Genomic DNA, 18,600 nt, shown 5'->3' with positions numbered 1-18,600 from the left:
CCCCCCCCCCCCCCCCCCCCTAGACTCACAATGGGAAGCGCTAGCATAGATTTTTAAATAAATTTTAAACCCCCATCTTGGATATCCGCGGCTCGGTTACAACGCGGGTGGGGGTCTTGGACCCCAACACCCGCGTTATAAAGGGGGACTACTGTATCACAGCAGGCAGTCCATTCCACACTCTAACCACTCTCTGAGTAAAGAACCTACCTCGGACATCCCTCCTATATCTCCCACCCCGAACCTTATAGTTATGCCCCCTTGTAACAGCTACATCCATCCGAGGAAATAGTCTCTGAACGTCCACTCTATCTATCCCCCTCTTCATCTTATAAACCTCATTTAAGTCACCTCACATCCTCCTTTGCTCCAATGAGAAAAGCACTAGCTCCCTCAACCTTTCCTCATAAGACCTACCCTCCAATCCAGGCAGCATCCTGGTAAATCTCCTTTGCACCCTTTCCAATGCTTCCACATCCTTCCTATAATGAGGTGACCAGAACTGCACACAATACTCCAAATGTGGTCTCACCAGGGTCCTGTACAGTTGCAGCATAACCCCACGGCTCTTAAACTCAAGCCCCCTGTTAATAACGGCTAACACACTATAGGCCTTCTTCATGGCTCTATCTACATGAATGGCAACCTTCAGAGATCTGTGGACATGAACCCCAAGATCTCTCTGTTCCTCCACATTCTTCAGAACCCTGCTGTTGACCCTGTAATCCGGATTCAAATTTGTCCTACCAAAATGAATCACCTTGCACTTATCAGGGTTAAACTCCATCTGCCATTTTTCGGCCCAGCTCTGCATCCTATCAATGTCTCTTTGAAGCCTACAACAGCCCTCCACCTCATCCACTACTCCAGCAATCTTGGTGTCACCAGCAAATTTACTGACCCGCCCTTCAGCCCCCTCCTTCAAGTCATTTAGAAAAATCACAAATAGCAGAGGACCCAGCACTGATCTCTGTGGTACACCACTGGTAACTGGTCTCCAGTCTGAGAATTTTCCATCCACCACCACCCTCTGTCTTCTATGTGATAGCCAGTTACTTATCTAATTTTCCTCTATCCCACACCTCCTTACTTTCTTCATGAGCCAACCATGGGGATCCTTATCAAACGCCTTACCGAAATCCATGTATATGACATCAACTGCTCTACCTTCATCTACATACTTGGACTTGGTTACCTCCTCAAAGCATTCAATCAAATTTGTGAGGCAAGAGTTACCCTTCAAGAATCTGTGTTGACTATCCCGGATTAAGCTGCATCTTTCCAAATGGTCATTAATCCTATCCCTCAGGACCCTTTCCATTAACTTACCGACCACCGAAGTAAGACTAACCGGTCTATAATTACTAGGGTCATTCCTATTCCCTTTCTTGAACAGAGGAACAACATTTGCCACTCTCCAGTCCTCTGGCACTATCCCCGTGGACAGTGAGGTCCCAAAGATCAAAGCCAAAGGCTCTGCAATCTCATCTCTTGCCTCCCAAAGAATCCTAGGATATATCTCATCTGCCTCTTGGGACTTGTCGACCCTCAGGTTTTTCAAAATTGCTAATATATCTTCCCTCACAACATCTACCTCCTCCAGCCTACCAGTCTGTATTACACTCTCATCCTCAAAACCATTGCCCCTCTCCTCGGTGAACACTGAAGAAAAGTATTCATTCAACGCCTCTCCTATCGCTTCTGACTCGATGCACATGTTCCCACTACTGTCCTTGACAGTACGTAGAGAGTACAGGCACCAGGCCCATCTGAGATGGCCACCAAACCCAGCAGCAAGACAAAACATAGAAAAATCTGTAGTCACCACCAGCAAACTATCCCTACCTCCCACCCCCTCCCTATTGACAAAGCCTGATAACTTGGCCTTAATACTTATAATCACGATGTTCTTTAGCCCATCTTAGGGAAGCTGTGAAACTTCACAATAACTGTTCATGGTGATTCATTGATTCAAGGCTTCTGACCGGTGGGCTCGATCGAGCTTGGAAGGGGACGTGACTCCACCATCTTCCCAAACATCTTCGCAAAGTATTCTATGGGAGCTGGGCCTTCCATCACCTCTGGCAACTCCATGACTTGAATTGTCTGCCACCTGGAACTATTCTCCAAATCATCCACTTTGGCCTTCAGTGCTTTATTCACATCAGCCATCAGAGACATCTCTCCTTTCAGAGAGGTAATCTGGCCGCTATACCTCGAGAGTCACCTCCACCCCTTGTATCGCAGCGCCAGACCGTCTTGATGGTCTTCTCCAATGCCAACCCAATGAACCTCTTCCATTGACTCGCGGAGGTCCTCCGACAACCCGCCATTGCTCTCACATTCGCCACCAAGGTGCTGGTAAGCCTCTCGGTTGTTCGGGGAGTGGCTGGAGTCACAGAAGCTGCCTCCGCCATTTTCTCCACTGAGAAGATTCCGATTCCGTCGACAAACTTCTGCGTTCACGTTTCTTTGCCCTGGTCCTTCTCGACATTCCCCTTATTCCATCCACAAAGTGCGTTTTTACACAAAAATATCCCCAGGTGGGAGGGGGTGGCAAAAAGGGCTAAACGTACAGTACACTAGCGGGAGCCACCTCGTGTACGTCTTCCCCCTACATACAGCCACCGTGAGTCCTCAGAAGCACCATTTACAGCGCTATTCACAACCACGGGATATGACTAAGGAGCAGAAGTAGGCCAATCTGCACCTCAAGCCTTCTCTGTCACTTAATAAGATTATGGCTGATTTGTTAGTGTTTCGAATTCCACATTCCCATCTACCCCCGATAACCTTTGATCCCCTTGCCCAACAAGAATTTACCTCCACCTTCCAAATTTCCATTGATCCCGGCCTCCACCGCTTTCGGAGGCAGAGATTTCCAAAGTTGCACAACCACCTGACAGAAAATAAATTCTCCTCACCCCTGTCCGAAAAGGGTGGCCCCTAATCTTAAAACAGCGCCCCCTGTCTCTGGACTCATCAATAAGAGGAAACATCCTTTCTCCGTCCACCTTGTCGAGACTGTCCAGGATCTTTAGATTTCATAGAATTTACAGTGCAGAAAGAGGCCATTCGGCCCATCGAGTCTGCACCAGCCCTTGGAAAGAGCACCCCACCTAAGCCCACACCTCCAGCCTATCTCCGTAACCCCACCTAACCTTTTTTGGACATTGAGGGCAATTTATCATGGCCAATCTACCTAACCTGCACATCTTGGACTGAGGAAGGAAACCGGAGCACCCGGAGGAAACCCAGGCAGACATGGGGAGAACGAGCAGACTCCGCACAGGCAGTGACCCAAGCCAGGAATGGAACCTAGGACCCAGGAGCTGTAAAGCAACAGTGCTAACCACTGCGCTACCGTGCTCTTCACTCTCCTAGACGCCAGTGGAAACAAGTCCAAATTTTGTTTTTCACCAATGGCATTCTTCTTACTTGGTTCATCTTTTTCCAATCTTTGAACAAAACAATTATTAAATTAGGCGCCATATGAACTTTAAACAAGAGCAACGATCAAAGTTTCAGTTACGCACAGTAATTCATGCATGTGGCATTTTACAGCCAATTAAACTATCGCTGAAGTGCATTGACTGATGTAATGTAGGAAAATATGGCAGGAAGATTGAGCTATTAGATAATGGCCATGGGATGTGTGTTTGTCGTGATGCTGGTTGATGGATCAGTACTGAAGGCCCCTGCTCTTCTGCGAAGAGTGCCACGGGACCTTTTAAGCCCACTCATGAGGGAAAACGGAGCTACGATTTAAAGTTTCATCTGAAAGTTGGCACCTCTGCCAAAGCTGGACCCCATTAGTCCAGCACTGAAAGTGTCTGTCTGAATCATTTGCTCATGTCTTTGGAGTGGGACGTGAAACCTTTGACTAAATCTAGATTAGACTGATATCAGACGGTAAAAAGAAATGAAAATGTGCACAGATATGTGACTGTCTGTGTGGAGACTGCACGTTCGCCCCGTGTCTGCGTGGGTTTCCTCCGGGTGCTTCGGATTATCCCACAGTTCAAAGGTGTGCAGTTAGGTGGATTGGCCACGCTAAATTGCCCCCAAGCGTCCAAAGGTTGGGTGGGGTTCTGGGGATAAAGCAGGAGATTGGGCTTAGATAGGGTGCTCTTTCTAAGGGTTGCCGTAGACTCGAAGGGCCGAATGGCCTCCTTCTGCACCGTATGGATTCTATGAGATGGGCCAAAACATTGACTGTAGAATCTAATCCGCAAAAACCTGTCACCTCTGCAGTCAGATGTTTAGGTAGGCAGTCGAGCAGGTTGTTCCTGGGCATTACCAATGTATCCTGTGGCTAGTCATCCAATGCCAATTTTTAAAAACTGTGTTCATGGGATGTGGGTGTCGCTGGCTGAGACAACATTTATTGCCCATCCGTAATTGCCCTTGAGAAGGTGGTGATGAGCCATCTCCTTGAACTGCTGTAGCCCTGTGGTGTAGATACAACCACCGTGCCGTTAGGGAGTGAGTTCCAGGATTTTGACCCAGTGACAGTCAAGGAACGGTCGATATATTTCCAAGTCAGGATGGTGTGTGGCTTGCCGGTGGTGTCCTTGCCCTTCGACATGGTAGAGATCGTAAATTCGGAAGTGTTGTCAAAGGTTGATTGACTGCTCAGGTATGACCTCCCCACTCCCAAATGTTCAATGTCCCTCCTGTTACCGTATTAAATGCTGAGTTCATTCAGTGATCTTGACCTATTCACTGTCATAATTTACCTATACATAGATCACATGATCAACTTTCAGCCTGTAGGTCATATAGAATATTGCTCTTAATATAAAGTAAAGTAGCCTTAGTCCCAGATGACCATAGGATCACACCTCAGGTGAGGGGCAAGGTTGAGAAGGTGGACCTTCAATGAACAACTTTGGCCATATCACAAAGCAGCTGTCCAGCGACCTGAGGTAATATAACACCATTATAACCGAAACACAGCAGTGATGTAGAACAGTCCCATCATTAGGTATAGCATGGTACTAAATTCTGGTTCAGGAAATATCTGGTATACATTTAGAGTATTAATCATGCATGACTTTAGAGCAGTTTTTTAAAAATAGAGAACCTTCATGATTGGCGTTGCCCATCACAATCTCAATTTTTGATATAGCCTGGTTGATGAGTTATACATTAAGCGCCCCACGATCCGGGTTCAGTTTCAATGCCAATTAATTCCTTTTGCAGCTTTAATGCTTTTGCAATGACCTATCTTTCTTTGCTGTAAAATACAATGCATTGGAGATATTGAACCTTGCAGTTTCTCTGATATGCTGCGGAAGAGATTAGCTGACAATGAAACTGCAATTTTATATTCCCCCCCCACTTCAGTAGAAACTGGAGTTGTATCTACATTTTGCCAGTGGCTGCTGCTTTGGTAGACACTGGTGCTATTTCACACAGGGCCTGTGATCTGGGAGAGACAAGGATGCTACTATTGCAGTGGGGTGGGAGGCAGCTCTGACAGCATGGCATCTTTTAAAAAAAATTTAGAGTACCCAATTAATTTTTTCCAAATAAGGGCAATTTAGCGTCGCCAATTCACCTACTCTGCACATCTTTTGGGTTGTGGGGGTGAAACCCACGCAAACACGGGAAGAATGTGCAAACTCCACATGGACAGTGACCCAGAGCCGGGATCGAACCTGGGACCTCAGCGCCGTGAGGCAACAGGGCTAACCCACTGCGCCACCCAAACACGGCAGCTTTTAGTTTCATTTTATCTTTTAACGCGACTCTGATCTTTATTTTGGTTTTTCTGGTTCAGCCAGTTTTCTTCTTTTAGACTTTTTTTGCAGGTGGTGCCTATAGTGTCCGGTGTTGCTACAATGAACAGGGAGGGAAACAGTGGGCAGCACCCCTGTCCAGGGCAGGAATGTGAACCAACCTTTTAAGCTCCAGGTTCCCAGGTTCGATTCCCGGCTTGGGTCACTGTCTGTGTGGAGTCTGCACAATCTCCCCGTGTCTGCGAGAGTTTCCTCCGGGTTCTCCGGTTTCCTCCCACAAGACCCAAAACACGTGCTGTTAGGTAATTTGGATATTCTGAATTCTCATATCTGTGTACCTGAATAGGTGCTGGAGTGTGGCGACTAGGCGCTTTTCACAGTAACTACATTGCAGTGTTAATATAAGCCTACTTGTGACAATAAAGATTGTAAAAATGTATTTCCTTACGGAAAAATTATTTTAGTTCAGCGCGTATTTGTTTCGCACGCTGTTTTCAGGAATACATAGGGATATCTAATTGTGAAACTCATTGCAAATTACATAGACAAGATTCAGGCTCCGACTAGTGGTTGCAGTCTGTAATGTTACCATTGCCTGCAGTTGGCAGTGCAACTTATTGGAGTTAGTGAGTCTTGCCTCCTGCTGCTGATATTCTCGGGGCTAGTGATGTCTATATCCACATCTATTGGTGCAGACCCTTTGTGAAAGCAAGAGTCTACATTGAATTACAGATTTGTTACAGCGCAGGAGGCCATTTTGCCCACTCTGTCCAAACCGCCTCTCCAAATGAGCAACTCACCTTTTCCCCCCGAAGTCTGTACATTCTTACTTTTCAGATAACAGTCTAATTCCCTTCCGACTGCTTCCATTGAACCAGCCCCCAAACTCTCAGTGCATTTTGAACTTTAACCACTCGCTGCGTGAGAAAGATTTTCCTCCTGTCCCCTTTGCTTCTTTTGCCAATTACTTTAAATCAGGGACCTCTCTTTCTTGACCCTCTCACGAGTGGGACAATGTCAACTTCGATACTAACAGGCCTAGCAGCATTCATTTCCACAGAATCACATTGCAGAAAAGGCCCATCGAGTCTGCACCGCCACATGAAAGGTATACTGCACGCATTTAGGTATAACACCCTCAGACCTCCATTGACCACCTCCATTTTCATTATAGTCCCCATCTGTGCTCTTGGTGGAGACATTTAACAAAGAAAATAAAAAACAGGCAGAAGCAATGGAGCAGGAACGTTTTCGATTATCGGCTTGGGTCACTGTCAGTGCGGAGTCTGCACGTTCTCCCCGTGTCCGCGTGGGTTTCCTCCGGTTTCCTCCCACAAGTCCCAAAAGACGTGCTGTTAGGTGAATTAGACATTGTGAATTCTCCCTCTGTGTACCCGAACAGGCGCCGAAATGTGGCAACTAGCGGCTTTTCACAGTAACTTCAATGCAGTGTTAATGTAAGTCTACTTGAGACAGTAATAAAGATTATTATTTTAAATCATTTCAAAGACTGAATAATTTACAAATTTTTAAAGATACAACATATGGGGAGACCAATCAGCCCACTGTAATTGCTCTGACTCCCTGAAGAGCGATCCACCTGAGACTCATTATATATTTTTTTCTAGATGCTTTAGCTAAACCATCCATTTCTCCCCTATCTAAAATAAGGTGTTGTAAATGAAACACTGGTGCATCACCACGGCAACATTTACCATTTAATTTTGAGAAGGGTTGACTGTCTTGGCAACCATTCAGGGAAATAAAAATCAAGACTTGTAGACGGAGGTGAGTGAACAGAGCTCTGTGCATATATTACAATACAGTACCAGGCACTGAGCTTTATCTTCCCAGGTATAGTTACAAGCAACCCAGGCTCCTCCTGTCTCCATATGCCACAGCGTACATCCCACCTGGATGCTGCTCCACAGAGGAAATCACAAAAAGGGCACAAAACAGTGAGGAGAATTATAGGGGCTGTAAATGGTAACGCGTGCAACAGTACAAATATAGAGACATATACACTGAAACTTTGATAAATGACGTTGCCCCAGCTATGAACACTCATTCCAGTTATTAGAATTGTTAGTGATACCATTTCCACGTCAGATGGACCATGCTGTGACAAATGGCGGCACGGTAGCACAGTGGTAAGCAATGTCGCTTCACAGCACCAGGGTCCTGGGTTCAATTCCCCCTTGGGTCGCTATCTGTGCGGAGTCTGCATGTTCTCCCCGTATCTGTGAGGGTTTCCTCCGGGTGCTCCGGTTCCGGTTTCCTCCCACAATTCCCAAAAGATGTGGTTTTTAGGTGAATTGGACATTCTGAATTCTCCCACTGTGTACCCGAACAGGCACCGGATTGTGGCGACTGGGGGATTTTCACAGTAACTTTGTTGCAGTGTTGATGTAAGCCTACTTGTGACAATAATAAAGATTATTATTATAAAGTGGGCAATGCTGGATTAGCCGACGTTTATACACCTAGCCGTTTCCGCTGACTTTGATAAAAAGGATACTTGAGAGAGGTATATAATGGCAAACCAATCCGATATGCTCCATCTTAAACCATCACGACAACTTCATATTATCCCTGAGACTCATAATTGAAGGGAGGAGTGATTTTTCTTCTATAAATTTAGAGTGCCCAATTCTTTTTTCCCAATTAAGGGGCAATTTATCCTGCATAGTTTTGGGTTTGTGAAGGTGAGACCTACCCAGATATGGGGAGAATGTGCAAACTTCATACGGACAGTGACCTGGGGCCAGGATCGAACCCAGGTCCTCAGTGCCATGAGGCAGCTGTGCTGCCCACTGTGCCATAGTGCCGCCCTTGGAGGGATGAGCGATGCAGTTGATTGAAATTTTTCTTGACCGTACTGGCTTAATGGCAACAGTACAGATTCCTTATCAATAGCAAACTTTAGGCTGCCGCTCCCCATATCCTTGCCAATCAGTGACAGACCTTGCGAGAGGATTTGAATACAGGAGTAAAGATGTTGTGTTTCAATTGTACAGGATCTTGGTTAGACCGCACTTGGAGTATTGCGCATAGTTTTGATTCCTTTACTCAAAAGAAGAATATACTTGCCATAGAGGGAGTGCAGCGGAGGTTCACCAGACTAATTCCTGTTTGCAGGACGGGATGGGACTGCACCATAAGGAGAGATTGAGGAGACTGAGCCTGTATTCTCTAGAATTTAGAAAAAAAGCAGGTGATTGCACTGAAACTTACAAAACCCTTTAGGGGCTGTACAGGCTAGATGCGGGATAGGAGTAGAACCAGGGGCACTGCCTAAGAATAAGGGGGAAGCCAAGTAGGACTGAGATAAAGAGCAATTGTTTCATTCAGAGGTTAGCAAATCTTTGGAATTTTCTATCCGAGAGAGCTGTGGAAGTTCAGTCAAGGCAGAGATCAATACATTTCTAGATACTAATGACGTCAAGGAATATGGGGATAGCGTGAGGAAAATGGCATTGAGGTAGACTATTAGCTGTGATCAATTTGAATGGCCTACTGCTTTTTCTTAAGACCCGAAGCAGGAGGGAGAAAGGAGAAAAATAATATAATTTGTTGTTAAAGCAAAAGGCAAGGAGGGTTTTAGATTGGATTTGTTTATTGTCACTTATACTGAGGTACAGTGAAAAGTATTGTTCTGCGTATGGCAACTACTCGGCCCAAGATCAAAATAAACTGCAGAGTGTGGTGAACTCAGCCAAACGCATCACAGGCTTGCCATCCTCATTGATTCTGTCTACACATCCCGCTGCCTCAGGAAGGCAGACAGCATTGTCAGAGACCTCTCATACCTAAGCTTTGCCCTCTTCCAGACCGTTCCATCAGGCAGAAGATACAGAGGTCTGAAGACCCGCACATCCAGGCATAGGAACAGCTTCTTCCTCACAGTTAGTAGACTCCTCAACGACTCCCCCGCGGCCTGATCTGTTCCCTGTAAGGCACTATTCATGACGCCCTATGCTGCTCTTGCTCATGTATTTGCTTTGTTTTGCCCTTGTTCCGCACAGTAACCAATCACTATTGTCGGTGTACTTTGTCAATTATTCTTTTTGTCTACTGTGTATGTACTGTGTATGTTCCCTTGGCCACAGAAAAACACTTTTCACTGCACTACGGTACATGTGACAATCAATCAATCAGACATATCATTCCATACATGAAAATACATAGGGCAAACATAAAATACACAATGTAAATACATAAACACAGACATTGGGTGTAGCATACGGAGTGTAGAACTAATCAGCAGAGACGATGTGTGAAGAGATCAAATCAGTCCATAAGGGGCAGCACAGCGGCACAGTGGTTAGCACTACTGCCTCACAATCCTAGCTCTGGGTCACTATCTGTGTGGAGTTTGCACATTCTCCCCGTGTTTGCGTGGGTTTCACTTCCACAACCCAAAGATGTGCAGGCTAGGTGATTTGGCCACGCTAAATTGCCCCTTAATTGGAAAAAATGAATTGGGTACTCTACTTTTATTTAAAAAAGATCATAAGAGGGTCGTTTATGAGTCTGGTAACAGCGGGGGAGAAGCTGTTTTCAAATCTGTTTGTGCGTGTTCTCAGACTTTTGTATCTCCTGCCCGATGGAAAAGTGAGTTTCAGGAGGTATTGAAAGCAAGGTGAAAGGTTGAGGATAGGATGGTGGGTTGGATTTTGGGAAGGGGGGGGATTCATTTCTTGGGACACTTCTGGACACCCAACTTATTCCCAGTGGATTTTGGTTGACACCAGTGGGAAAACTGGGAAGCTTTCAACTGGAATGAAATGTTCTCAGTCACAGCCTGAATTAATCCATTGTCACACAGCGACCAAGATTAGTTAAAAAAATTTAAATCTTGATATGGAAATTGTAATAAATAATCATTTTCTATCACAGCACCACAAGCTTGAAATGATAGTTCATTCGGTTGTTTGGTTTGATGGCTAAGATCTGATTTTCTCCCATTAGAATGTGCCAGTGCCATCACCTCCATTTTTAAAACTGCCAGGGCAATCCAAACGTGACAGCAGAGATGTTTGATGCCTTTGTTTTACTCAGCTAACCTCTGCCCTCACGCTGGATGATCAGAGTTAAGGGTCATTCTTCAGTTCAAATCGCGCAAATGAGTCCTTCTCGTCATCCACATTCCCAAACGGCACAAAGCCTGCCTCCTTTGCCATTTCGGCCACACGGCTGGAAAACTTGGTGATCAGTTCCATCCGCAGATCTAGCATAAACCTGCCGAAAATAAAAAAAAGAGTTTACTTAATTTCACTCCACCTGCTGTCTGAGCAAGCCACAGTCAGAGAGGAACAAAATCATACTTGCTGCGGTACAGTAAGAACTGTAGACTTAGACTTACTGAGACTTAAGAAATATGATCATAATGAATATGAGGTCTAACATTTGCACTGGTTCTGGTAGGAGTTCACTGCAAACTTTTCTTTTGCTTGAGCCTATATCAGGGCTTCACTAGGGTCGATCAGGTAGCTGGAGCTCATCATGGGCAATCTTGCAACCCCACCCATTGCAGAATGTGAGCACATAGGCACCATTCACCTGATTACAGTATGGATATACAGCAGGCTCTACTGTATGATCCCAGCACTTGGAGGTGTGGAGTTTTACTACCCTTTTTAAAAAAAAATCTTTTTATTGGCTTTTCTCATATGTTTTAAAAATAAATTTAGAGTACCCAATTAATTTTTTCCAATTAAGGGGCAATTTCTCAAACACCTGACAGCAGAATTTAGAAAACCTTAGACCCCAGGTACCATTTTAAAATTTAGTTTCAGCCCTTGCATTTTGTCCTGTTCAGGGTCGAGGTGGCTGGCCCACCAACTGTAAAGGTGGACTGGCCACATTAAGTCGCTTTGAATTGACACCTTATTGACACCAAAGCAAGGTTAGAAAGTGGAGAGGGATTGAAAATCACGTCCGCCCTCAGTGGAAGGATCGTTTGAGGGAAATATCAGAAGCCATGAACAACTTACTTTGTTAATTCCACAATTAGAGTTGCTTGTGGTGCAGAAATCTGCTCCAACTCTGGTGTTAGCTGGTTAACCATACTGGGGAATAAATAAAAAATAATTAAAGAAAGATGCAAAGAACGAAAATGCACAAAATAGCATGAATGTGAAACAGAAAGCAGGAGAACAACAGAAAGGAGGAGACAACGAAAGCACAAAATCATTAGATAGCAAGACAGAGCAGATGCCACATAAGAAGAGCAGAGGAAGAGCATTGAAGGAAGATTACAAGAAAGGAAAAGAGAACATTTGGAGGAATTTGGACTGATGGAACAAAAACAAAGGTGTTTCCAATACTGAGAAATAGAACACACTGGGCTGGATTTTCACAGAGCTGAGTGGGCTCCGGAGGCCTTTAAAAATGATTGGCAGGACCCAGATGTGGTTGCCCCGACCCTGTCACTGGATGACTTTGATGTGGTTAGTGAATAGGAGTTTGTCTTTACAACAGATTAACTACTTGAGGGGATTGAAATTTTAAAAATCGGTTTCATGAATGAGAGATTTTTCTTGTCGGTTGTTAGAAGTATCCCCTGAGGTCTGCCCACAGTGGACATTGGGCGAGTGGCTCTAGAGGGTTTATGGGGGCATGGTGGTGGTACGGGAAGTATGGGGTGGCATGGTGGCATAGAGGTGATACGGAGATGTGGGAGGGGGATGTTGAGGACAAGAGAGCCTAACAGCTTATTATACAACTGGGCCGAAGTCTCAGAAAACTGAGGTGTACCTTCCACCAGTTCTCCTTGGCACTGTGACGACCTCCAAAGATAGTGCACCAAAGGGCCACATGATGGTGCAATGGTTAGCAATGCTGTCTCACGCACCAAGAACCCGGATTTGATCCCATCCTGGCTCCGGGACACTGTCCGTGTGGAGTTTGCACATTCTCTCAGTGTCTGTGTGGGTCTCACCCCCGTAACCTAAAGATGTGCAGGGTAGGTGAATTGATCACGCTAAATTGCCCCTTAATTGTAAAAAAAAGAATTGGGTACTTTCAATTTATATTAAATTTATATACCGTGCCCACACCTCCCCAGAATGAAAATATAGCAGGTAGGGGAGCCCTTTCAAAGAAGATTGATTGACTAAATCGGGAAATTTATAGCCAGCTAGATGACAAAAATATTTACCTGCAGGAAAAGTAGATCACATTAAATCGATTATTGTAAATGCTCTTTTTATAAAGCTCTGTTACGCAGCTTACTGGTAGGAAATGAATCTTCACATCAGGCAAAGGGAGGTAATCTGAGGGAGAGAGAGAAAAGTTGAGCAACTGGAATTTCTCACATTTACCCAAACCGACAAATGGAAACTAGAGATGCCAGAGAGCCCCAGTTGAAACAATTACAAAAAACAAGCTTTTTGCAATGATTATGGATTTTTAAAAAATTCTCCTCCTTTTTCACATTTTCTCTTAAATTTACACCCACCAATAATCAGTAATGAATGTAATGTCAATCCCCATGTCAATAGCAACGATCCCATCCTCCCACCAAACCCCAGACATTTAACATAAACAAATGACAAAAAGGAGTCAGGAATCACCCATAGCCACCATTAACACATACAGTCCCCCTCCCCCCAACCCTCCCAGCCCCCAACTACCCCGAATGTACGATATGATCCAATTCTCGCAAGTGCATAATGAATAACGTCCATGAATTGTAGAACCCTTCTATCCTTCCCCTCAGTTCAAATTTGACCTTTTCAAGCATTAAGAATTCCAGCAGGTCCCCTCGCCACGCCAGGGCACAGGGGAGAGAGGTTGATTTCCATCCTAACAGGATCCACCTTCGGGCGATCAACGAGGCAAAAGCTACAACATCTGCCTCCGCACCCGTTTCCAACCCCGGCTGGTCCGACACCCCGAATATGGCCTCCCGAGGGCCAGGTCCAGTTTCACGTGCACCACTTTAGAGATTAAACCTAAACACCTCTTTCCAGTAATCCTCCAGCTTTGGATAGGACCAAAACATATGAACGTGGTTTGCGCCCCCCCCCCCCCCCCCCCCGCAATGCTCACACACATCATCTACCCCCTCAAGGAGCCGGCTCATCCTCGCTCTTGTAAGATGCGCTCTATACACCACCTTCAGCTGTATCAGCCCCAACCTCGCAAGCGAGGTGGAGGCGTTCACCCTCCGGACCTCACACCAGAACCCCTCCTCCATACCCTCTCCCAACTCTTCCTCCCACTTTGCCTTGATCTCTTCTAGCAGCACCTGCTCCTCCTCCAAAATAGCCCTGTAAACAGCCGATGCTACCCCTTTTTCCAGTCCCCCTGTTGTCAGCACGTCCTCCAGCAATGTGGAAGCCGGCTCTGGGAAGCTCTGTATTTCCTTTCTGGCAAAGTCTTGAACCTGCATGTATCTAAATATTTCTCCCTGCTCCAGCCCATACTTCGCTCCCAGCTCCTTCAATCCCGCAAAACGACCCCCAAGAAATAAATCTTTTAGCGCCCTAATTCCTTTCTCCTCCCATTTCCGAAAATTTCCATCCCACTTCCCTGGCTCAAATCTATGGTTCCCCCGAATGTGAATGTTGATATGCAAGTGTGAATGTTGATATGCAAGTGTGAATGTTGATATGATTTTTATTTAAATGAATTTAGAGTACCCAATTGTTTTTTCCAATTGAGGGACAATTTAGTACGGCCAATCCACCTACCCCGCACATCTTTGGGTTGTGGGGGTGAAACCCACGCAGACACAGGGAGAATATGCAAGCTCCACACGGACAGTGATCCGGGGCCGGGATCGAAACCAGGTCCTCAGTGCTGTGAAGCAGTAGTTCTAGCCACTGAGCCATCGTGCTGCCCTCTAATGAATGTTGATATGAATTTACAGCAAGTAGGGAAGTGCTGGATTCCAGGATCAGTACAACAAAGTCATGGGAGTAAAACGTGTTTTTGGTACTGTTCCTCACTGATGCCTTGAATATCTCATATCGATATATCTAATGAAAGTCAACAGATAAAGAATCTTGGGCTGGATTCTCCGTCGGTGAGATTGTCCACTTCGCCGGCAGTGCACTCACACCCGCAGGCTTCCCGAAGCGTGGGGATGCCCACTATGGGAAACCCCATTGTCCGACTGCCGGGACGGAGAATCCCACTGCCGGCGGGGACGCGGCATGCCAGAAAATAGGTGTGGCGGGACGGAGAATTCCGCCCCTTGTCTTTTGTTAACCCGTTCAATTTGCAACTTTTGTAAATCATAGCCAACAATTAGTTATTGACAGGAACATACCACTGGATATATTTTCTATGTTTGATCTACTTGCCTGAGCTTTTCTGTAAACATACCATTATCAGCTGTACAGCTGCCTCCACCAGACCCGCTGTTATCCATTTCATTGTTTTGTTTCACCAGTCCTTCCTCTAACACAATCCCCGGCTGTTGACTTGTATGAGTCAATTCGTCCTTTTTGTTTGAAGAGTCATTCTCCGTCTGGCCTTCCTCTTCTTCTTCTGTAATCTCACTCAAGGTGGCCTGTTCTGTTGGTTGCGGCAGTGCATATCTCTCCTTAGCAACCAGCTCGTGGAGCAGGGCTGTTATGTTATACTGAGAGATATCCTGTGCTGTCTGCAGAAGAGAAACATGATCAGGTATATTTGTGTATACGCACTAAATTCTGAAATGATGAAATTCAGCAATGTCTCAATCAGTTTCTAATGGGCACAGGCCTAGGGCACAAACCTGCTCTTAATTTCACACTCCCATTAAGATAGGGGCACATTGGCTTCTGGGAAATAGAGATAATAATCTTTATTAGTGTCATAAGTAGGCGTACATTAACACTGCAATGATGTTACTATCCCCTATTCGTCACACTTCGGCGCATGTTCGGGTACACAGAGGGAGAATTCAGAATGTCCAATTCACTTAACAAGCACGTCTTTCGGGACTTCTGGGAGGAAACCGGAGCACCCGGAGGAAACCCATGCAGATACGGGGAGAACATGCAGACTCCGCACAGACAGTGACCCAAGCCGGGAATCGAACCTGGGTCCCTGGCGCTGTGAAGCAGCAGTGCTAAACACTGAGCTACCGTGCCTGATTTGTAAACACTTGGATACCATGTGCAGACCAGAATCCTTCATTCTCTAGGGGACGGTAAGGGGCCCATGAGGAGACAGAAGACTACATTTGAGTTAGACAGAGAAGGAATATGGAGTAGGTAATTTGGTGTATAGGGTACTCCATCTGGTATCCTCTTTTATCAGTCTCCACCTTTCTTTTATCAGTCTCTATCTTTCCTCAGGGAAATGCAGCAAGAGCCAGGTTCGGGTACTCGGGTGGCTCAGCTGTTTGGATGGGAAGGAAGTGGAAGAAGATTAGGGGATTCAATAGTTACGGGAACAGACAGGTGTTTCTGCAGCCACAGACATAACTCCAGGATGGTATATTGCCCTTCCAGGGTCAAGGATATCACAGAGCTGCTGCAGGATATTCTTAAGGGGGAGGGTGAACAGCTGGAATTTGTGGTCCTCATTGTTTTCAATTACATAGATCGAAAGTGGGATCAGATCCTGTATTCAGGTTTAAGGTTGTGGTCTATATTAATGGATTGGACATTGAGGAGGACAGCTGTGGACTGCAGAAAGATCTCAATGAGCTGGTCAGGTGGTCTGAAAAGTGGCAAATGCAATTCAACCCAGAGAAGTGTGAGGTGATGCGTTTGAGGAGGTCAAATAAGGCAAAGGATTGCACAATAAATGGGAGGGGTAGAGGAAGTGAGGGACCTTGGAGTGAATGTCCAGGACAGGTTGATAAAGTGGTTAAGAAGGAATATGGAATCCTTTCACTTATCAGTTGAGGCATGAAATATAAAAGCAGGAAGTTATGCTGGAACTATACAAAACATTAATTTGGCCACAACATGAGTACTGCATGCAGTTCTGATCCACCTCATTTCAGAAAGGATGTAATTGCGTTATAGTAAACATACTGTCTTAATGACAATAAAATAGAATTGATTTGGCACCTTTATATGGATGTCATTTGCTGTCTTTAGCAAGGATTGTTCTTCAGTTTCAATTCCAAATGCAATGTACGGACTTGTGACAATATCTCCCCAGTAACCACGAGTAGGAACCTTCTCCCCTTTCTGTAGGAAAAGAGTGCAATATTCATGAAGAATTTAGTGAAGTTAATTTCCGCTAACAATACACAGGATTAAAAATAACATCATGTTACCTACTTCCTGCAATTGTCTCCCTCTGCTTATTTCTCACTCTATAATTTTGACTGTCTTTTCATTCTTCCAAATAGTTATCTTACTATTTATTCTCGTGATTTGTTTATAATGTCAGATTTTTTTCCCTTTCCGAGTCTTCCGTTAAATTGGTTTTGTCTTTTTTCTGTACAATTTCAGTCTCTGTATGCCTCGTGGTCTTTCCCACTTTTTATGTATAACTCTTGTTCACAAAACAAAGGTAATTTTAAGGGATTTATATTTGTATTGGTAAACGTTAGGCATAAGATATAGTTTTAAGTCTACTTAATTTAGTGTTTCTGTGGAGGGAAGGGTAAAACTCATAGTTAAATTCATGCTGGGCAAAGATGTTTGAGTGCGGGAATTGGTTCAATTCAAATTGTGCTTCTATTGTGCTTTGAGAGGGTTACGGCGTGAAGAATAAATATAGGCTGGCAGAAGTAGTAGTTGTTGCTCAGCAACTGTAGGCATTTTAAGGTAGAAAAGGCCTTTGAGCTGAATTTGCTTGGAGTTGAGAGGTAACTGAGGAGTGAACATCGTTCAACCCTGCCGGGAGAAGAAAGACTGGACAGGACAAGCAAGCTGCAAAGAGATGGACTTTCCAAAGAAGCAGATACAGTCCAGAGAACCAGGGAATTGGGACAGAAAGAGTGTCTTAAGAAGACTGAAGTTAAGAGAATAGCAGCCAAGGTATTGCTAAGGAAATTTCAAGGGAGAAGCAAACAAAGTGTGGTGAGTGAAAGAGACACCCGAAGTAACAAGAGCTAAAGTAGGAAAGCAAAGCTTAATGCCATTTTAATAGAGTTTGGGAATCAATAGTTAAAGGTATTGTGAACAGTTTGTACAGCAATCAAGACAAAGAAATCCTGAAGGGGAAGTGGTAAAACCTGGATGCTGGATTCTTTGTTAAAAGTGGAGTCCAAGCTTTGTTTAAAAGAGTAACTCTGAAAACTTGAACTGGATCTCGGAATGCAAACCATTGATGAAAAGCAATGTTGGGAGTGGAGTTTGGAAACTCTCATGTACCAATCATATGGGGGGGATTTTGAGGAGATGCACAGACATTTACTTGGGTTCAGGTGGAGAGTATATTCGACCACAGTTTGTGTGCTCAAAGGGTCTTTGTGTTACTGAGACCATTGTAGCTTTAGATATATTTTGTAATTTGCATTAACCTTAAAATCTGTGTGCATCGGTGAAGCAAAGGGCAGAGGAAAGGAATATTGTATCATAATCCAAATTTTTATGTTTAATACATGTTTTTTTTTCTTGTTGTTAAATCTAATTAGTGGTCCTGTCTCACACACACACACACACACACACAAGCACAAACACACACACAGTTGTGCATTAGCAAGTCAGCTAAATGGAAGGGAAATGCAACACTTGATCCCTTCCTTCAAGAACTTTCAACATGAAAGGAAATGGAAAATCTGATCACCTGAAAGTAAATACTTAGAGAGAGTTGGCCCAAAAGTACTACTGACCCAACTCTTTCAGGTCAATTTATCTGAATTGCCAAAAGCCATGGGAATGATGAAAGACCATTGTTCCGCCACAAATACCAGTAAAAACTAGCCTGTCATCTAAAAGTTACTAATATATCC

At 44.7% G+C, this 18,600-nt stretch overlaps 1 protein-coding gene across 3 annotated transcripts in view; it reads right to left on the bottom strand.

Moving 5' to 3' along the window:
• Positions 1–10,233: 10,233 nt before the first annotated feature.
• LOC119956585 (dynein assembly factor 3, axonemal-like) overlaps positions 10,234–18,600 on the bottom strand; it is a 33,196-nt gene continuing 24,829 nt past the window's right edge. For all 3 annotated transcript variants that reach the window (XM_038783908.1, XM_038783907.1, XM_038783909.1), the window contains exons 8-12: positions 16,763–16,885; positions 15,081–15,360; positions 12,907–13,021; positions 11,741–11,815; positions 10,234–10,985 (exon numbers count right to left, since the gene is read on the bottom strand). In XM_038783908.1, the coding sequence (XP_038639836.1) occupies positions 10,838–10,985; positions 11,741–11,815; positions 12,907–13,021; positions 15,081–15,360; positions 16,763–16,885 (741 nt within the window). In that variant the 3' untranslated portion in view covers positions 10,234–10,837. The remainder of the gene's footprint in view (positions 10,986–11,740; positions 11,816–12,906; positions 13,022–15,080; positions 15,361–16,762; positions 16,886–18,600) is intronic.

The sequence above is a fragment of the Scyliorhinus canicula genome, chromosome 23, assembly GCF_902713615.1.
Source record: "Scyliorhinus canicula chromosome 23, sScyCan1.1, whole genome shotgun sequence".
In the NCBI taxonomy this organism is placed as follows: Eukaryota; Metazoa; Chordata; class Chondrichthyes; order Carcharhiniformes; family Scyliorhinidae; genus Scyliorhinus; species Scyliorhinus canicula.
The sequence above is the reverse complement of the archived record's forward strand: the minus strand, read 5'-3'. Positions and strand labels throughout refer to the sequence as shown.